The sequence below is a fragment of the Lactuca saligna genome, chromosome 2 (genome assembly GCF_052625555.1).
Source record: "Lactuca saligna cultivar CGN05327 chromosome 2, ASM5262555v1, whole genome shotgun sequence".
In the NCBI taxonomy this organism is placed as follows: Eukaryota; Viridiplantae; Streptophyta; class Magnoliopsida; order Asterales; family Asteraceae; genus Lactuca; species Lactuca saligna.
The window spans coordinates 174,227,178-174,249,794 of record NC_136418.1 but is presented as its reverse complement, the minus strand read 5'-3'; the positions used below and the strand labels follow the sequence as shown (position 1 = coordinate 174,249,794).

Below are 22,617 nucleotides of genomic sequence, written 5' to 3'. Positions count from 1 at the left end.
TCCCCTCTCGGTTCCTTCCCTCCTTCTCCTCTCCTCTCGGTTCTGCCTCCCTCTCTCTCTCGGTTCAGCATCAGGAGGCCGAGCCTCGGCCAGAAATTCGCATATTTGTCATTTTTAGCCCATTTTTGATATTTTTAACATTTTAAGCCCGTTTTTCGTGATTTTAAAGCGGGATTTTCTCCAGAAATTATATTTTAATATAATAAACTCTAAATATTCATAATTTAAACATATTTTGATGAAAATCATTATTTAAATAATAAAAATCAAATGGGTGAATTATTAAAGGTAGAGTGTTGACTTTGCCTTATCCAATGTCACAAGCAACCACCCCACACCCACTCTTTGACTAACCACACCTCTCCACCTTACCTAGGTCACATCAATATCCTTTCCACTCAATTATCCCTCTTTCCCACGTTTTTGAGGGCTGAATATTCATCCTCTCTCCTCACTTCTCTCATTTGCTCTCATTTCACAAGAAGATCAAACTCTTTCCTCTCTCACTTTCTCTCTCTAGAAATTCGAGATTCAAGGGCTGATCTTGAGTTTTTCCTCCACATTGGTAAGCATAATCCATTCTCTTTATGATTATCTCAAATATTTCCACTCAAATCATGGATATCTTACACAAACTCTTTCATAATTGTGTTAGATCTTCGAATCTTCAAGTGATTCTTCAAGTGTTCTTGGGTTGAACACTTATCTTCTTCAACACTTATCTACTGAAATCACTCAAGGTGAGTTCATACCCCTACATTTTCATGTTTTCTCAAGTTTTCAGGGGGGAATACAAGTTAAAACACTAGGAACATAGCTAAATTTTTCTAACAGCCTTCATCAGAAAAGTTCAACTCCATTCACGGACTATTTTGGGCATCTTAAACATTTTTGTTTTCAAAACTGTACAAGGTGCAAATAGTTCAAGTTTTTAGCTTTAAAATGGCTACTTGCACATCTCCATACGATTTTTCTACAATTTATGGTGATTTTTACAAAACTGCCTATCATTTCAAACAACAATCCGGACCAGTCTGTGATTATGGACTTTTTCACCCAAGTTAGAGGTCATATTAATTTGTGATAAAAATTATGAGAAAACTAGACACATTTTTTGAACTCTCAGAATTTACGGATCTAGTTTTCGACTTCGTATGATTTTTCTATGATTTTTCCAAAACAGGGCAGAATTGCTAAATTTTGCCAACAGCATGTAAATATCATAACACTTTGTATTATGTTGAGCAAAGTGTATAATCATAAGTTTTAGTATTTGAATGTGTTTCCTTGTTAGTTTATCATTATGAACTGAAACTAAGACATTCATATTAAATATTATTCATTCATTTTGGACACGTATTATTAAACTATAAAAAGTATAGTTTGATAAATTCACAACACTAATACATTTCCATAAAAGAATTCATACACACTACATACATTTTAGATAAACTATAATAGGTATAGTTTATGATACATCACTCTACGCACTCGTACAAGAAGGGTACATTCATACAAGAAATATTTATATTCGCACACATTTCACGTAAGCTCGTTATCCTATATTGTGAGTTTCTCTATTTTTCTTTCTCTCTCTCTCTCTCCCCGTATGTCCGAGTGCGGGATATAATTCCTGGTAGTTATAATCAGAATCTCCTTGAGGGAGAACGTGATACTTGTATATAGATCTATATTGGGTTTGACACCCCACACCTTTCTGCTAGCTACAGTTGGACCTGCAGGTCTACGGGTGACAAATGTCATTTTAATTTTCGCGACGCCTGAGAACGTCATGGCAGGTTCACGTAGTCATAGTATGATTATAGCGGCTCACATAGGATATAACAATCCATAAGTTTATGGGATTTTATATTAAAACCTAAATGAGTTTTATGTCGATTTAAAATCACTTTTTATCTCTATGAGTACAGATTTTTCTGTACACTTTTGGTTTTGGTAGTTACGACTACATATCATTTGAAACCAAATTCATACCTTTAAGTATGGTCAATACTTGTTATTACTCGGTCCTCTAATTTAGGACTACATATATATAATGTATTAACAAACATGAGAACGTACAGAAATTTCATTTAATTCAAAAGCGTCCATGTCCATTTAAATACATAACATTTTCTACTAATAAGAAGGGTTACTTATACATTTTGGTCTTCAGTCATAAGACTACATTACACAGGTTTTAAAGAAAATATCAGAGGTTCTGGATACATACTCTAACGCTTTTTCGAGGAAAACGATTTACTTTTCTAACGAAATCTCTTATGAACTCACCAACCTTTGTGTTGACACTTTTCAAAACTACTTGTATTCTCAGGAATTCAGTGAAAACAGGAAATCAACAACGTTTTGAGGATGGGACGATAAATCGTCAAACAGTTCATTTTGTACCATAACGTAATTGATGTGAATCATGTAAACATGTGCTTTGATGTAACGTTTTCAATTATATTTGTGTTGGTTGTATTTACTTTGAGCACTATTATACTCATCGTTGTGATACTCTACATGAAGTCCTCCACCCCCGGACGTTTCCGCCATCCTTGGTTTGGGGGTGTGACAGTAGGGACCTTTACAGCCATGAAAAGGCTTAAAGGTTCCGACTTTATGGGATAAGAGGCTTAGGGAGAGTCAGATCTGGAAGTTGAATGAGTGTCTTAACCGTTTAAGACCAAAATCCAAGGAAAGGCTGAAACTGAGATTTACGTTGGGCGTAACTCTCAGTACGCGCATCGTAAGGGGTTGAGACGCTGATTGTGGTTCGCCAGTGTACGCCCCGCGTACAGAGAAGGTACGCACCGCGTACTGCCTCCTGTTGACTTCCGTTGACTTTTAGGGTGTTGGTCAACCTTTGGACTTTAGGGTGAGGGAAGGGTAAAATGGTATTTTACCCTTCTATAGATTTGTAGAGTGGATTTAATCTAGCCTTTGAGAGCCATTATTTATTTGAGAGTGTTGTTATGTGTTTAGGCGGGGGCTAGACCAGTGTGTTCGTGTGCGAGATTATCCGAGATACCCGAGGTGAGTTTTCTCACTATACATTACCTAGAGTGGTATATATATATATATATATATATATATATATATATATATATATATATATATGTAGACCGGAGGGTCTTGTGTGCTATGTGTATGTATGAGATTATGTGCAATGTGAAATATGTATGCTATGTGATTGTACAGACCGAACCGGAGGGTCCAACGATATAGACCGGACCGAAGGGTCTAACGATATAGACCGGACCGAAGGGTCCAACGATACAGACCGGGGCCGAAGGGCCCAACGATATATGAACGGACCAGAGGATCCAACGAACTACGAGACTGGAGGGTCCCACTGAGACACATCGACCGGAGGGTCGTACTGTAGCCTCGAGAGGCGTATGTGTTGTATGTGGTATTTTGTGGAACTCACTAAGCCTTGTGCTTAAAGTGTTTGTGTGATGTATTCAGGTAGCAGTGAGGATCGCAGGAAGGCGCCGGCATGACCAGTACACACTATCGTAGTTTCATATATTTGATCTTGGGATGTGATGTTATGGATTATGTGGTACATTGAGAATTGGGAATTTTTATGAATGAAATTGCATTATTTTAAAGTGAAAAATTGTTTTGAAATTTACGTTGTTACAAGTTGGTATTAGAGCCTAGGTTTCAGGGATTCGGATGCACCTTTAGGCGTGTCTGAACTCAAACTGAGGATTTGAGAAAGTTTTTAATAAAAGAAACAATTTTTTTTCTAAAGAAGTAAAAGAGAAAAACAGGAGAAAGCAGTGTGTACGGTTAACCAGTGCCCGAAAGGTGATTTCCCAAAATACCCTTGCATTATGTGTTATGAGATATGATTATGATATGATATGCATGCTAGAGTAGGCTAGGTATTCATATTTAGACTAGAGTGGCCTGATTTGTGATGCCTTAGCCTAGGAAGATTTCTGTTGCTTAAGAGAGAGTAGGTAGCAGTGAGGAGCTTATGAGAGATCTACCGAAGGGTAGCCTATACTAGCGAGATGTAGAGTACTTGTGATCTGGGATCCAAGGAGGAGGACTTGGGGTGAATACTGATGCGATGTGGACGGCAGTATAAGGGCCTGTACTACCGAAGACATCGTATCAGTGCGCAGTCCAAGTAAGAATCCTTAGAGTACTAGGAAACAAGTAGGGTTGAGTTAGCGAGTGCGACTATGCTTGAGCGGATCTCTGATATTTTGTGTTGTATTTAAGAGAGACATCATGGTTGGGACACGCCACACACCTGAGAGCAGTGGTGTTAGTGAAGAGGAGATCCGCAGGTTGATTCATGAGGAGGTGGTTGCTGCCATCCTAGTCGAGATACCGGAGATGTTTGGGTCTATCAAGACCACTCTGATCGAGACTTTTGACGAGCGTTATGCTGCTCTTACTGATGTTGCTGTTGTTGCGGCCACTACAGTCGTCACTGCTGCGAGGCCTCAGGGGGGTGACTCGTTGCTGTACCGAGAGTTCAGCAACACGAAGCCACCAGAGTTCGACGGGACGTAGGATCCGATCGCTGCAATGAGATGGATTTCTGATATTGAGGGATGTTTCTATACTTGCTCGTGTCCGGAGCATTTCAAAGTTCGGTTTGCACTGAACCAACTTTGCTTGGGGAGAAGGACTGGTGGAAGTTTGTGATGGCAGACTTCACTACGGAAGAGCTTACTGCGGTGACATGGGAGAGGTTCACCACGATGTTTCGAGATGAGTATGTCCCCCTGTGGAGAGGGAACGTCTAGCCCAAGAGTTCTTGTCCCTCAAGCAGGGAATTGAGTCTGTTACGGTAATTACGAGAATGTTTCATGAGAAGGCGTAGTTTTTCCCTGAGCACGTGTCGACTGAGCAGGCATGTATGAGTCGATACTTGAGCATATTGAAAAGGCATATTCGTGAGTTCGTGGCGAACTCGTCATACCGTACATTTGCAGAGCTCCATGAAAATGCTCAAAAGAGGGAGATTGAGCTGGAGACTCGGATCAGGGAGGAGGCCGAGTCTTAGAGGAGGGACAGGCGATCGGCCCAGGCGTAGCCGGTAGCCAAGCGGGCAAAGCCCGCTGATTCGAGATCTGGGGGTCCGAAGGGTCGTACTTGTGGGAAGTGCGGAAAGAGTCATGAGGGAGTGTGCAGAGCTGGGGTGTGTTACAAGTGTGGGAAGAAGGGACACTATGCGAGGGATTGTCCCCAGGGATTCATGGTTTTCTTCCATTGCAACTAGACCGGCCATTGGAAGGCCGAGTGCTCACAGCTGCAGTAGGGATCTGCACTTGCTGCCCGATCTACTGAGGCCCGACCAGTGAAGGCCGAGGCACCAAAGGCTCGCGGGAGAGCCTTCCAGTTGACAGCGGAGGAGGTCTGCGCAGCGCCCGATGTCGTGGCTGGTATGTATTCTTTCTTTTATTTATGCTGAGTTATGAGATATTGTGCTTATATTGCGATATGCGCAGGTACTTTTCTTGTGAGTTCTGTACCTTCTTTGGTGTTATTTGACTCGGGTGCTAGTCGGTCATTTGTGTCTTTAGCGTTTAGTCAGCACATCAGTACCCAGCGAGAGGCGTTGAGTTGACCTCTACGAGTTTCCATAGCTGACGAGTGAGCGGTGTATGCCACTCATGTGATTCGAGGTTGTGTGCTTGTTATTTTCGGCGTTGAGTTTCCGAAGGGCCCAATGAGCTATGACCGGACCAGAGGGTCCAACGAGCTACGGGACTGGAGGGTCCCGCTGAGACACATCGACTGGAGGTTCGTACTGTAGCCTCGATAGGCGTATGTGTTGTATGTGGTATTTTGGGGAAGTCACTAAGCCTTGTGCTTACAGTGTTTGTGTGATGTGTCCAGGTACCAGTGAGGATCGCAGGAAGGCACCGGCATGACCAGTACACACTATCGGAGTTTTATATATTTGATCTTGGGATGTGATGTTATGGATTTGTTATGTGGTACATTGATAATGGGGAATTTTTATGAATGAAATTGCATTATTTAAAAGTGAAAATTTGTTTTGAAATTTATGTTGTTACACACCTGGGTGGTGATCATCTTACGAATCTCAACATCAGTAAATCTTGGTCTCTTCGGGCCGCCAGCTCCTGATCCCGAACCTCTAGTGATTGTCATATTGAAAACAAACTGAAATACGCCACAATTTATACTATTACATAATTACAGGATCAATAAGCCCTCGGGGTTCGTGACTTCCTTGATACTCGTACGGGTCATGTGTTTCTAATAGTACGGGCCCACACTACCTTCCACACCTACCCGTATTTGTCTCATAGGATTGCCATGGACCTCCCGGCCACAAAGCCCAACAACTAGGATACACATACATCCTATATGCACGCTCTCGAGAGTAGCTAATCATTCCTTATGCTAGCCTTCTACAAACCACACTAACTCATGAAACTTCCACTAACCCTATAGTCTCCTTGTGTATGCTAATCATACATAACATTGGATTCGATAGACAATCGAATAATTGATTTTACCCTAAATCCACAATAAAACATGGAATACGAAATAAGGCTAAATTAAGCATTCTTAGGCTATAAAACCTTAGTATATACGAATATGATGCACACACAAAGAAACCAGTAATGATATCAGTTCCATATAACATGTCAAGAAATTATCCTAGGCTATTAGGCATCATAAACCATGCAATTCATGAATATCCCTAGCCTACAAACTCGCATGCATTTTTATCATATCATCGGTACACAAAACAAAGTGTCGGTATCTTGAGGAATACTTTCCTTGGCTCCATATGATTGTTCACATCACATCTTATCTGTCGATAATTTTAGAGTTAATTTTGAAAAATATTTTGCAGATCCATAGTTTGAGTCTGGAATCATACAAGTGTTTATCCAATTCTCTCAAACTAGGTCTCTGATACCAACTTATAACATCCCAAAAATCATGATAAAATTGTTTCACTTTTGAAAAACATTTCCACAAACCATAATATAATAAACCATCGCTTTCAAGAGAAATCCATAAAATTATAGTATCAAAATCTCTCAAAACATATATCAGCAGGAGGATGTGTACGATCATGCATTCGCCTTGTTCCGATCATTTGTACCTAAAACCATGAAACCAACAACTGTAAGCCAAAGCTTAGTGATTTCCCCTAGAATTCCCAACACAACAAAACATATGCAAACATGCACATTGGGTCCTGAGTGGTTTTGCAATTTTCTTCTTCCTTCAAAAGTGAACACAAAACATTCTCAAGTCTCAAAACTCTCAAAAGGGGATTAAGGTTTCAAAGGGGGCCACTTGGGATGATGGAGGTTGAGGATGGAAGGGCCTCAAAGGAGTTAGAGCAACTGATATGTGCATAGTTAGCTATATATTTCGATTAGAATTTTATTACTTTTTGGCTAATTTATCAGAATTTATGGACAAAATGTACTTAATTATGGTTAAATTGTATTTTCAGTCTAAAAAATGAGCTTGGAAGCAAAAGGAAGTGGGAAATGCGATCGGGAACTCGAGAATTGAAGAAAGAAGAAAAAAGAAGAAAATACTCAAAATCCTAAAGGACTCGGCGAGTTGCATCGACTACTTGACGAGTCCCCACGAATATTCGTGAAGCAAAATACAAAGTCATTGCCGTATACGGATTCTTAAAGGGCACTCAGCGAGTCGGTTAGCTACTCGGCGAGTAGCCCCTGTTTTATGAAGACTATAAAGAGAAGCCAATTGTCGAATTAAAATCTCTCTCTAGAACCCTTGGGGGATTATTCTGCGATTAAGGTGTTGCTGGAGCTTTGGAGTTCGTGAAGACAACCCTATACTTCAATTTTAAGGAGATTAAAGGCAAATTTAGTATACTCAATACTTTATCTCTTATTTGAATCATGTTTGAGTATTTAGACATTGTTTGTGAGTTACTATCTGCTCTGATTATGAGCAAAACTTATTATCTTCTGTTTAGGATAGATAAATTTACAACTACGGACTGATTTGTGGTTGGATTAATTGTTTATTGGTGAATTTTGTTTTATTAAGCTTGTTAAAGAACCTTATGATTAACCACAACTATTTTCTGTTAATTAACAAGTAATTAAGCTGCATGAAGATCTCGTAATTGCTTATCTCATATTATTTGTGTGAAAACATTGTTATGTGTCTAGGAATAGTGAATGTGAAACTAGGATTAACTAGAAAATGGGCAAATTAATGTGTGAGCGTGTGTGCTAAACCATCAACAAGAAGCTAATTGAATTAGTAATTTGATTAGCTAATTACAAGTCTTATTTAACCCGAAGGAAATTCATTAGTTTAATCACTTGACCACCGGTTAAATTAATCTGTTTTCTAAGGATTGGTAATAGCAAATATGAACCTAATCATTTTAATCGGTAGCCAATAACAATTAATCCATTGCACTTGCCATAAAATCAACCATAGGAGTAAATGAATCGAACCTAAACATAAGTCTTCTTATTATTGAATTTAGTTGGTTTTCACTTGCTTTAGATGTTACTTATTTAATTTTCATGCTAGTTAATTTGTTAAGTTTCTAGTCTTGCAAAACTAGAAAAAAACCCTCTACTTTTATTACTTGTTTTAGTTAATTCTAGTTATTAGTTTAATTACCGTTCCCTGTGTTCGATAGCCTGCTTATTCAACTATATCACTAATTGACAGGTCCACTACATTTGTGTGTCTAAATTATATCTTAAAAGTAGGACTAAAACTAATGCATCTATATACACATCAGCAACAGATAAACAATAACCAGCAAGTAAATGAAATCATACAAATCTACCAATCTAACAGATCACTACAACATAGAAACATCCTATATACCAGGATACATAACACAACTTAGTGGGTCGGCATTGGTGCCTTCGACCTATGAGTACAGTGAGGAAAAATCACCTCGAAGTGTAAAAGATAGTTGAACTGAACACTGATCCAAATATCGGCTCTAGTCATCTATACAACAAACATCGACCAAGTTTCAAACTTCAATTCAAATTACTCCATTTGACCTAAAGTCAAAATTGGTCAAAGTCAACGATCAATTGTCAAAAAGTCAAAAGTCAACACTTAGCCAATCTATTCCCATCGTAGCAGCTCTACGCCCTGCGTAGAGCCTAAGGTGGCAAAAACGAAGGAAAATCAGTGTTACTCCCCATGTAAAGGGATTTACACCCTGCGTAAACCCCAGAAACCCAACCTAATCATTATGTCCTTAATTCAGTCCCAAAGCTCATCTAACTTCTACATCTTTATCTTATAAATGTCTTAATGTATAAAGTCTCAGACGTTATCCATTTGCATGTACACCAAGGGCACATAATCATTACATAAGTCCAAAAATCCACTCAATGCTCAATAACTCATGGATGAGAGTGACCAAAATCTCATTTTTATGACTTAACAACCCTAAAAACACCCAGAAATAACACCCCAATGGTCTGGAGTAGCTCTTACTCATATACATCATGGTTATGGGGATAAAAAGCATGAAATCCTAAGCATAATTAGATCTAACATAAAAACACATCAAGGTGGGAACTTTATACCTTTTGGAGATGGTTGAGTGGGTAAAAGTTATGGATCTATATTGATTTGAGCTCCTAAGTGGTTTTGCAATTTTCTTCTTCCTTCAAAAGTGAACACAAAACATTCTCAAGGCTCAAAACTCTCAAAAGGGGATTAAGATTTCAAAGGGGGGCACTTGGGATGATGGAGGTTGAGGATGGAAGGGCCTCAAAGGAGTTAGAGCAACTGATATGTGCATAATTAGCTATATATTTCGATCAAAATTTTATTACTTTTTGGCTAATCTATTGAAATTTATGGACAAAAGGTATTTAATTATGTTTAAATTGTATTTTCAGTCTAAAAAATGAGCTCGAAAGCAAAAGGAAGCGGGAAATGCGATCGGGAACTCGGGAATTGAAGAAAGAAGAAAAAAGAAGAAAATAGTCAAAATCTGGAAGGACTCGGCGAGTTGCATCGACTACTCGACGAGTCCCCACGAATGTTGGCGAAGCAAAATACAAAGTCCTTGTCGTATACGGATTCTTAAAGGGGACTCAACGATTCGGTTAGCTACTCGGCGAGTAGCCCCTGTTTTCTGAAGACTATAAATAGAAGCCAATTGCCGAATTAAAACCTCTCTCTGGAGCACCAAGTTTGGTGGTCCTAATGGCAAACACCATTTCAAAATACTATAGAAACATGTAAAAATCCAAATGTTTAGAAATAGGTACACTAAAGTGTTTTACATGAAACATTTATGCTTGGTTCATACATCAAAGTTCTTACTTGCCTGTAGACTTGACGTGGGGGAGCTTTTCCTCCTTGACCTTGTGAAGATTTTTTCCTATAGGCATTAGAGTTAGGAGCTGACGGCTGCTGGTTGGTTTCTCTGTGGACAATGCCACCTTAAATCGTTTTTTTAGTCTTCATCATTTACCCCCCTTTCTTTTAGTAGGCACCAGTCTTCTTCATTTGGCCACATTGCATCAATATGGATCAAATAAGCAGAACGCGCCATCACCTACAGCCCTTTCCTCTGCGGGGGACTTCCACGAAATGAAAACGGGAGGCATCGCTCGCACTTAGATGTTCAATACCCGTTGTGCCCCAACCAAATTCAGGTGAATGAGCTGGTCGTTGCTTAGTTTTCCTCGAGAGGGAAATGGAGCTCGAATCCATAGCATTCTCCACGCACCCACCATTCGTTAGCAGCGACCTTACCACGCTTACCACTAGCCATCATAGTTACAATCTTAACAAATACATCACTAACATGATACACCTTATTAATATATTAGCATACCTTATTATACATTCAAGGACGTACAAAGTAGGATGTTAAAAATCACCATCATTAAGTCTCATCCTTGGAGTTGCATCTAGCTTGACAAGATATTGATAATGCCTTTTCATTCCCTATACTTTTCCTAAGAGTGGTTGGAGTTTGTGACTATCTTTTCACCAAACCAAAACTAGCGTAAGATTTTGATTCTCAATTTTTTATTTTGTGTTTCGTATATGGCCTTAGGTTCTTCTATCATGCAATTTAGGGCATCAACTTTTATATCATTAAATGATATCATTTCTTCCTTATAAATCTAGTAATTTGTTAAGGGATCATATGTGGAAATTGCTATGAATACTTTCCATTCCTTCATGGAACTCTATCGCTCTATGTTTTATGTATGCATACCTCTTTTCTCTACCTTGAGCATCATTGTAAACTTCTTCAGATCATTTTTACTTTTTTCATGGTTCTTGTATGGTTTGTGGGCCATAAAAATGTTTCACACCGGCTTAAAGCCAACAAGAAGGAGCCTTACACTTTCTTCCATACATGAATTCGCATGGTGGTAAATCAATGCATGAGTGATAACTAGGGCACAACGTGGTAAATTTCGTATATGTAAATTTATAAGCATGTGGTTCCTAAGTAATTCCATATAAGGGGGCAGTGTCTATTAAGATCAGTAACCACAAACAAATTAAAAAATCTAAATTTATAGATTATTGGACTATCAATCACAACAAATAATTAAACTAAAACTAAAAATGAATATTGCCACACAACCAATAGTGAAAGGATTCAAATTGATCAAAGCCATCTTTTTTTATATGGTAATTGTTTTGCTACATATAAACTACATCAAAAGTGCTTAAAATAAGATTGTCAAAATCTTAAGTCTACAACCCACATAAAAGGTGCACAAATCTGTGCACTCTAAAGTTTGAGAACAAATTATGTGTTCGAAATGAATCATTTCAGATTACGCAACCCATGTTTTTGGAAAAGTATATAGTCCAAAGAGTTAAGAGTTTGGAACACTTTATGCCCCCATTGCAATATGCATTCTTTATAGCATCCATAATTGTGAGTTCAATAAAAGAGTTGAATGAAATGACAAGTTTATTTATCATTTAATAAATTAAACTTTAACATAGTGAGATGTCACATTAGTATTCAATGGATTTTGAGTTAATGGTCATTGAACTATTCAATCGAATAAATGAAAGTTTTTAATTCTTAAATATATATTATAAATTAGTTTTTTTTTTATTTTCTATTGAACATTATAGAGTTTAATGCATTATAGAAAAAAAAATTAATAGCGTTGTATGGAATGTAAAAAAAAATAATACTCAAATCTATTAAACTCTATGAAATTTAATGTATTGTGGATATCTTTAATCGTGAAAATGCTATTTCAATGCCAAATGGACGAATAATATAATTTACTATAAATTAAGGTTTGATGGTTTTCTTATGTATATTTGAACTACGGAAGAAAAAAAAAATAAACAAACTTGGAAGCTTAATGATTCTTTTATGTTTTTTAGTGATTAATTGGAGAAAAAATATATATATGAGAATTTAGGAAAAAACAAGAAAATGAAAAAATGAAAACTTGGACCACATATCACATTTGTTACTCGGTGTCGCAATTTACCCTACAAATTACCAACCATTACACACACACACAAATAATAATAAAAAATAAAAAAATAATAAATACAAGTCTAATCCAAAAGACCCCCAACCAGACACAAACTGGACTCAGTATCCACACATGTAATATCCTTTCATCAACTCGAATAAATTAAGTAACTGCTACCTGTTGTCATATGGAGATGTAACAAACGCCTTCTTCCAAACAGCACAGCAATGGCGGTTTCATCACTTCCATTCTCATCGCCTACCTTATCCACAAGGGTCCGTTTCCATTTATTATTTTTCTTTTTAGTGTTTTGAAAATAATTTCAATCAGTTTATTTTTGTTTTGCAGTTGAATCTACCATTGAAGCCTTCTTGTTCTTCATGTTCTTGGCCAACCATCATTGCATCCTCAAAAAATTCATCTCTTGATCAAAAAAGTAAGCTTTTCATGGTTCTTTGAAATGTTTATTCTCTGTGAATTAAACAACACTTCACATATTATCTCTCTTTTTATAATGTATTCATCTGCCATTGATTTTTTTAACAAGGTAAGCTTCTGTGAACTGAAAATTTTAGAGTCGTTTAAGCATGAAAATTTTGTGAAACAGCATCAGGAAATTGCAAGAGAAGATCACTACTAATAGGAGTTGGAGCTTCAAGTTTATTGCCTACAAAACTTCTATTGGCTCAAGGTTTATTATTTTTCATATATACCCCAATCTATTTCATATAACTTTGTATGAAAATAAAAATGCTAAAATGGAATTGAAAATTTTATAAAATGTATCATAACATTCTATTGTGATTCCATGCTTTTATTAGTCTTACACAGACAAACTATTACATTGTTGATGTTCACAGAGAAACCAGCAAACTATGATGAATTTGTCGACTTACAAGATGGTTACTCCTATTATTATCCCTCAGATTGGAGGGTGAGTTATATTATAAGCCTTGCGACCTTGATGTTTATCTTTTTCAGAAGTCGAGATTTTTAAGATCCAATTTTTCAGGAATTCGATTTTAGAGGACATGATTCAGCATTCAAAGATCGATATTTGCAACTACAAAATGTGAGGCTTAGTTTCATACCAACCGATAAAACAGACATCCAGGATATGGGTCCCATCGAGAAGGTTGTAGCCAATTTGGTGAAGCATGTTTACTCCACACCAACTCAAGTCCCGGATGTATTTGATATGCAAGAGGTCTGATCCTTTTTATCAAATCACGACACATGTACATTATTAGTACATATGCTTATTCTAATCTATCGCCTATAAATGCAGAGGACCACAGATGGTAAAAGATATTACACGTTTGAGTACACGCTAACATCTCCAAACTTCTCCCGTGCAGCCTTCGCAACCATAGCAGTCGGCAATGGTAAGACAACACCCAACATGACATGACATAACATAACATAACAGACTGTAAATCTTGACATGCATTGATTCGTGCAAACAGGGAGATACTACACGCTAATTGTTGGAGCAAATGAGCGAAGATGGAGAAGAGTGAGAAACCAGCTTAAAGTGGTGGCGGACTCATTCAAGGTGTTCGATATCTGATATTGAGTGATATCGTCTGTATATTTAGTTTTCCAAAGTACAATACACAAAGCCTAATGTACTCTTAAAGCAGCATACAAGCAGTAACAGAAAAAAAAAATTAAAAATTCAATCAATCTAAACCTCTTTATATACAGAAGGATTACAATAAATACGTTTACTTAATCCTTTGTAAGCCTCATCAAATTCGAAAAAATATACAAATGTACAAAAAAAGTCCGACGATAGAAACAGAATCACACTGACAAAAATAGAAAAGAAAAAAAAAAAGCAAACAAACACCTCGACACTAAGTTCTATCATCAACACAAATCAATATATCATGGAGAGACAGCAAGATTCTAACCTGCCTCTGAACGAATATGCAATCTGACCTGTCCTAACAAACTACCCCAAATGTAAATGCTATATCCGCCGCCGCCAACTCCCGCCACCTGCCACCACTCTTCACGTTCCATCTGTAAGGTCTTTCAGAACCTTAGACGGATGACATTACAAATAATAAATTTAACAATGTGCATGTATATATCCATATCCATTTTGTTGAATTCATCAATCACACGAAACCCACACATCTACACAAGTCTATGCTGACGAATACCCTTTCCAAAATGCGGTTGTATTAACCGAACATACAAACCGTTTTTCCCCATTAAAGAATCGTGGGACCCTTCCTCAACAATCCTACCACCATTAAGAACGACAATGTTGTCCACATGTTTCATCATAATAGCTCTATGAGCTATCAAAATAGTGGTTTTGTTCCCCATGACTAAAGTATCAAGAGCCTCCTGAACCACACGACTCGATTCCGATTCAATCGATGAGCTCGCCTCGTCCAGTAACAAAATCGGTGCGTTCTTTAAAATAACCCGGGCGATCGCGATCCTCTGCTTCTGGCCCGGGGTTAGATCCACGCCCCTCATCCCAACATGCGTATCGTACCCGTGTGGCTGGTTGCTGATGAAATGGTGCGCGTTTGCTATTCTTGCAGCTTCTTTGATTTCGGCTTCACTCGCGTTGTGTCTCGCGTATATTATATTTTCACGAATTGTTGTTGAGAAAATGATGGGTTCTTGTTGGACTACACCAAGGTGGTTTCTCAACCATCTTACATTAAACTGTTTCAAATCACGTCCATCCAGCATAATCTGTCCGGCAACCGGGTCGTAAAATCTCTCGATCAGTGAAATGATCGTGCTTTTTCCGGATCCCGAAACGCCAACCACCGCCACCGTCTGCCCGCCGGTCACCTTCAGACTGAAGTTACTCAGTACGAGAATCTCCGGGCGGGTCGGGTAGGAAAAGTCAACGCTTTTCAACTCGATGGATCCGTATACATTTGGTGGTTTCAAAGCGGAGGTATCATCGGGATCAATCTTGGGTACTCTATCGATGATTTCAAATACGGATATCAAAGACTTTCTTCTTTTGAGAATGTAAGGAGCCAAGCCGAAAGGCTCCACGAGGGCAAAAGTGGCAAAAGAGAAAACCATGTACTCTTTGAGAGCAGTTGGGAGATCCATGTAATTGTTCTTCACACAGATTGCGGTGTACCAGAGAAGAAGGGCATTGCATGCGAAAAGAAGAAACTGTGAAAACCCAAAAGCAAAACCGATAGCCATGCCATGAAAGAAGCTCTGATAGAATATCTTGCGTAGTTGTAACCTGTAAAGCTCCATAACTTTGTTGCCAGCACAGAATGCCACCACTGTGTATATATTTCTAACAGCATCTTCAAGAACCAATGACGCTTTCCTGTGCATCTCCTGTATCCCCTTTGAAAATCCCGCTAACCATAGTTTCTGTAATTCAAATTAACATATAAAGTATAAATATACGCGCGTTATTTTTTGATAATTTGACAAGGAGAAGGAAACATGAAAAAGGTTATGCCAATACCTGAGCAATGGCGGATAGGGTAAGAACAGGCAATGTGGCTAATGCTACAAGTGCTAATCGCCAATGGAGAAGCATTCCGATTAATATTGCAACCATAACAGCTGCACTATCTTGTATGAGTATAGAAAGCCGATTGCTAAAAGCTGCTCTCACAAATGTTGCATCGTTTGCTAATCGCATGGACAACGTGTCTGCGCTGTTCTCTTCTTCATCAAACCATCCAACTTCATTTCGAAGCATTGCTGAAAATTATAAAAGAAACAAATTATTTATAACTCGCAGTCATTAGTGAAAAACTACCTGCTAAAAAAAAAAGTTACTAACCAGAAAACATCATTCTCCTAACTCGTTCAGTCATTTTCTCCCCCATGATACCGAAGTAAAAGTGTTGTAAGAAGTTTGCGATTACAGTCACAACACCCATGCAGGCGATGATTAAGCACCACTTGTCAACTTCGTCGTGTATTTTGTGTCTTCTGTCGTTTTCGTTTCGATAATAAGCTGTGACAATTAGTGCGATGACATAAGCGAGAAGAGGGTTGAAAGAACCGAATATAGCAGCACCCGTGCTTCCTAAAACAGCATAAAGCCATTCAGCCAAACTTAATTCCACAAGTCTCCAAATTGATGGTTCTTTCTTTTTTTGTTTTTCTTTTACTGCTTGTTGTACTCTGATTGGCTTTTCAAGAGCATTATTAGGTCGACTGAAGGTTTGTGAATGTGAACGTTCGCTCTGCGGGTCGGAGGTCAACAATGGTGAAATGGGGGATTCCGGGTTTGACCCGTTTGATGGTTGTCTACGGATAGCGTGAACATCGATTTTTGGTAATTCGGGTAATCTTTTTTCGAAACTGTCTTGTCTTTTGATTGATGGTTCTTTGTTTGTTCCATCCATGGATAATCCGTTTTCTTTTTCTGCAGGGCTCGGGTTTCTTGGTGATTCGTGTGACCCGTAAGCTGAATCGGTCCTTGTTCCATGTAAGTTCGAAGCTCGTTGAAGTGATGGTGATTTTGCAAATTTTGGAGACGATGATTCTTGATAGTTATCTGTAGAATCTTTCTCGATTTGGAATGCTTGAGTCTCGTTGTATGTTCTCACTGGCATCCTATAAACAAATATTCAAAGCATTGAAAAATCAATCACAAAATAACAGAAGAATATTGTTAATTTGTGGTGGGAGTGGGGTCTACCTTCTTGGGAGTTTAGCTGCTTCTTCACATCTTAGAAGCTCTGCATATAACCCATCCGAGGCGATTAGTTCATCGTGGGTCCCGACCTCCATTAACTGACCATCTTCCATTACAGCTATGAAATCAGAGTTTCTTATTAGACAAAGTCTACGAGCAATGATGATAGTTGATCTGCCTAACATAAGAAGATCAAGAGCCTCTTGAACAGATCTTTCAGCTTCAAAGTCAAGTCCACCAGTCACTTCATCAAGAAGAAGAATAGAAGGATTTGAAAGAACTGCCCTTGCAACAGAAAGTCTTATTTTCTGTTCTTCTGTTAATGATAAACCAGCCCTGCCTACCTGAAAGTACACAAATGTTCTTTTAAGGAATTTTAAGTGATAGAATTACGTTTTTAGTCCTTAGACTTTAGAATTCTACCTGTGTGTCGTATCCTTTCTCTAGTGAGGTGATAAACGTATGTGCATGCGCTATTTTAGCAGCATCTTCTATTTGAAGTGTTGTGGCATCTCTCCCATAAGCAATATTGTCTCTTATACTCAAGCTTAACAAAGCAGGTTCTTGAGTGACTAAGCCAATTTGACTTCTTAGCCATTCCAATTTCAGATTCTTGATATTCTCACCATCCAAAAGAACTTCACCTGAGCAACAGTAGATAAAAGAAATCAAGGGTTTTGTTATACATGCAAAAAAGATCAACATCATATAAAAAATTATGCAAATTTCCATACCTAAAGTAGGATCATAGAAGCGTTCCATGAGGGGTATAATACTACTTTTACCAGAACCATTTCTTCCCACAAGTGCCACTGTTTTTTTGGCAGGGACAGTAAGGTAAAATCCACTTAAGATAGGAATTTCGGGACGCGACAAGTAACTGAAATACACATTCCGGAATTCGATATTCCCTTGAACAGAAGAAAGAGTGTTTCCATCATGATCAACAGAAGAAGATGATCGGCTAATCATTTCAAAAAGCCGATATGCAGCGATTCTTCCTTGCTCAAATGAATAGAAATTGGTTGCAGCTTGATTCAGCCCACTGTGGAAACCAAATGTCAGAATGAAAGTAAGAAAAAAGGGGAAACAAAAAAAAAAAAAGATTTTCAAGAAACTTACAGGCCACTTAAAATGATAGCAAAAAGAGCAGTTACAATTTCTCCACCATGAGCATGTCTATGTGTAACCAAAAACCTTCCAACATAAAGTTGCAAAGCACAAGAGCAGATTGCAAGCCCATATGTGAAGCCAAGTCCAAGTCCTTGTACAAGACTAATCAATATTCCATATCTTAAAGTAGCTTGTAGTGAAGCTGCATAGGAATATTTGGCTAATGTTTCGTTTGTAAAAGCATACAATGTCCTAACATATGAAACAGCCTGCAAATTTAAAAAAAAAAAAATGTTATAATATTACAACTAACAATTTTTAAGTTACTTGTAGTTGACCAAAGGGGAAATGAAGAAACCTGGTCAGCAACACCTGCTGCTTCAGCATATGCATCTTGAATATTCTCAGCAAGTCTATGGAGAAATATATTTGATATTCCTCCTGCAGCCACAATAAAGGGACCAGTTAATAAAGTGAGGCCTGCAATTTGCCAACAGTTGAGGAATCCAATTACAAGGCCACTGAAGAATGTAGCCATGTTATGAATATAATTTCCAACCTGCAACAATAAAACTAATCAGATAAATCAAGGGATTATGTACTAATTCCAATAAGAAAAATAATTGTGGACCTACTTTTTCACTAAGGGCAGATTGGATAAGTAATACATCACTTAACACTTGGCTCACAATGTCTCCATTGTTTCCATAAGTATCAAAGAAACTCATATCTTGATTAAGTAGTACTTGCACATATCTTGACCTGATAACAGCTGTCTGCCTTTCTCCCGTAAGAATCCAACATGAAACCTCTGGATGTAAAAGTAATTAGAAACAACAGCTGATAATGAGAATCATTTAAGTAAAAGTGAAAGAGAAATGGATCTATCTGATTAGAATTTTGAGTATTTACCTATCCAACCAGCAGCAAAAACACCACCAGCAATATAAACAAGGGTGAGGGCAAGCTGCAAATATTGTGAAAGAATGTCACTTGTGGTGAAAAAGAATCCAATTGTCTCATAAATATATGAATTAACTAATTCTTTAACTATGCTTTTCTTTTTCTCTTCTATCTAAAATCTAAATTGTATCTATTTACTATCAACCCCTCCTCATCATTCACAAAATAACTATATGAAAGCTTAAATTCTCTTCTACCACTAAGCAAAGGTTGCCATATGCTAGCCTCTAGGATGCACTGCTAAACAGTAAACACCATTCCCTAGCTTTCAATATACCTAGATCTTGAACTTCAAATGCACCATTTACTACCTAGCTCTACAGAATGTAAAGATACTATTAGCAAATAACATCTCATCTACTTTTTCTTATAGTCCACATTGTCTTTAATCCCCAGTATAAAGCTTTCCATGACTAAAATAACCAGTGGTACTATCAATCTCCTAAGAGAACCATCATAGACAAATCATGACAGTATTACCTTCTAATACTACATTACAACAATGAATATAAAACTAAAGTTTCTGGTAATTCCGTATGGATTTCTTATCTATAATGACATCATTACATAACTTCTTATGTTAATACTCCATCAGTTTGTAAGGAGGTAGCTGCTTGATGATCCCTTCACCATGCATATTTGATCACTAAACCTCATAAATGCCACATTGAACTTCCCTCATTCAAAAAAAAAATCAACATTATTGGCATCACTAGTTACTAAATTTTCAGGAGAAGTCAATAACTTACTGGTCCAGAATATATTTCTTAATGCTGAACCAAAATGAGCACTAAAAATGACATGGTGCTACTTTTTCCATCATCATTTGCCGTTTTTGATGAAAGCTTACCATCATGACAATCACTATTAGAGGTCACAAGATTTCTAGGAAGTTTAAAGGAAGAACTTCTTCTATGTTATTTTACTTCTTTACTACTGTGAGAATAAACGGATTACAAATTAAAAAACAGCAGCAACAGCAGAATCAGTACTTCTAAGTTATAACTCAATTATAAAAACTAGCAAAGTAAAATGGTAAATAACTTTCAAATTAAAACCAACTTGCCTCTTTGAACCTATCAAAAAGCAAATCCGGGTTATCCTCGCCGTGACCTAACAACTGAACAATTTTGGCAAAGTAATGCAAGTAAACAACCAGTGCTGTCCCATGCGCCGCCGCAGCAATCGATCCAACCACCATAAGCACCCAATCCAACCTATCAGCACACACAAACAGCTTGGAGAACGGTACAGTAGCTGGAGGCGGCTCGATCTCCTCTGTCTCCTCCATTTCCTCTTCAGCTTCAACAGGTAAAGCATCGTTACTTATGTCCATGTAAGGCGACGGAGACTCTGGCGGCTCGGAAACCTCCGATACCGGCGTTAAAGGCTGTATGTGTGGTGGGGACCACCCAAACAACCCTCTCGATATCATCATCTTGTTGAATTTTCACAAACCCTCGAACCAAAACCCAAAATTAAAACTCTCTCAAAACCCTAAAAATAACCATCAAAATGGAAATTGAGATGAAATCGATGAGCCGAATTGTGAAGAGATTATTCGGCTACTGAAATTGTGATGAAGATTTACACTTTCCTTCTCTCCAACTTTCTCTCGCACACACGATTTGGGGTGTGTGAAAGAAAGCATAAAAGAGAGAATCGGCGTCGTCCGATTTCGTGACTCGGTCAAATAAGGCGTGAAAGGAGAGAGAGTTGACTCGGGAACCGAAGTTTCTTTTGGGTTTTTCTGTTAGTTGTACACCTTCGTACGTCGTCGTTTGTTTTAGTATGAAAATTGGATGTGTCCAAAAATGACCTCTAAGTTTGGGATCTCTTACATATTGGTCAATGTCACTTTATTACACCAAGAAAATGACAATTTATTTGATTGTAAGTTTGGGGCCTCTAAGCTTTGAGTTTTTTAACATCTATAAAACCACATAAGGTATGATAATTTTTTTGTCTTCTTACCCAATGACATAGTTAAGCTGGCTCGATGTGACAAGATAACCTATCTATATTTGAGTATATACATGTTTTATTTAAGAGAAATCAAATATATTTCTACTTTTTCTTTCTATTATGTTCCAATACATTTAAGATTTTGATATTTGTCCTACTTGATAAAATTAAAAAAAAAATTATTACATTTGTCATCATCTAAAAGTGGTATGAGGATGGATAGGAAGAAAAAATAGAAAGATATTTAATTTTTCTTTATTTAATTGTAGTTTTACTAATATATGGTGTCTTTATTGCTAAGTAATCAATTTATGGATCTGCAAACTATTCAATACATATTTACCTGCCACATGATATTTTTTGTAGTTAATATGGTGTGATTTTGTTCGGATTACCGAGAATAAATCTTTGAGGTTTGAATAAATTTATATCTTATGTCAATTCGCACATTCATATAATATATCTAAATTTAAAACATTTAAGTTACATGAAAATGTTTATATAAGTTACTTTACTTAGTACTTTGATGATGTCAAAAGGTGGTGGCGTGGTGTATGTGGTTTTTTTTATAAAATTGCTTATGCAATACAAGTAAATTATTTTAAATCCAACCTCATCTATTGTGCAAACAAAATGTGGGAAATGATTAAATCGGAAGATTTTTTAGGCAAAAAAATCCTTCTAATAATAATAACACAAGTGCCAATTAATTAAAAAAAATATATTCATTTTATCAAATGTCTACTTCTTCATCGTAACATTAGGTATCTAATAAATCACTCGGTTGAGTTGGTTGACCTACATTAGGTTTCTTGTAGAAACAGAGATTATTTCGTTGCAAGTTGTTTTCTGATATGTATATTTTTGTTAGGAATGACAACACATAAAAACAAAAAACACATTTGAAGCAATAAATACAAGGTTTGAATGGTGAATGAGTGAAAGTGGAGGGTGTATAATGCAACTTTTTTATTTTGTAGTGAAAAGAGGTTCATGAAGCCAGTTTTGGTTGATCCCAGTCCTCGAGGACAGCTGTCCGGTGAACAGTGGGCGACGGAATTAGCAAAAAGCGGTGTAGGTAACAGGGAAGTTTTCCCGTATTTTTGGTTTTAAATTTAATTATTTTCAAAAATAATAATTAAAAAGGGTGGGGGCATGATGATTGAAGGCTGCCAGTCCATTTTATCTGTTGCATTTGCTCTTTTATGTAACTTTTATTTGATGACATATCATTCATCTCCTATTTTAAAAAAATAAAAACCCATAATTTTCTATTTTTCTTTTATTTTCATCCACATCTTTGCAAAAGTTTTAATAGCTTTTTAAATTTATTATTTTGATTCTAATACATTAATAAATTAAGAATTGCCCGTTCAAAAACAAATTTGATTGATTTACCATCAAATAAAATATTGATTAACAAAATTTAGTATCTGC

At 37.3% G+C, this 22,617-nt stretch overlaps 2 protein-coding genes across 2 annotated transcripts; one reads left to right on the top strand and one right to left on the bottom strand.

The window, feature by feature from the left end:
* The first annotated feature begins 12,586 nt into the window (after positions 1-12,586).
* Positions 12,587-14,165, top strand: PNSL1 (PsbP-like protein 2). The gene is made up of 7 exons (XM_078981815.1): positions 12,587-12,754; positions 12,828-12,915; positions 13,087-13,170; positions 13,340-13,413; positions 13,492-13,686; positions 13,768-13,864; positions 13,946-14,165. Exons 1-7 carry the CDS (start codon positions 12,707-12,709, stop codon positions 14,047-14,049), a joined length of 690 nt encoding a protein of 229 aa, XP_078837941.1. The 5' UTR covers positions 12,587-12,706; the 3' UTR covers positions 14,050-14,165.
* ABCB6 (P-glycoprotein 6) lies at positions 14,150-20,957 on the bottom strand. Its single transcript, XM_078981814.1, has 11 exons — positions 20,282-20,957; positions 19,165-19,219; positions 18,888-19,063; positions 18,611-18,811; positions 18,262-18,521; positions 17,874-18,184; positions 17,563-17,783; positions 17,143-17,483; positions 16,276-17,057; positions 15,952-16,193; positions 14,150-15,854 (listed from the first exon to the last, which is right to left on the bottom strand). The coding sequence occupies exons 1-11, from the start codon at positions 20,651-20,653 to the stop codon at positions 14,625-14,627; spliced, it is 4,191 nt and encodes a 1,396-aa protein (XP_078837940.1). The 5' UTR covers positions 20,654-20,957; the 3' UTR covers positions 14,150-14,624.
* Positions 20,958-22,617: the final 1,660 nt, after the last annotated feature.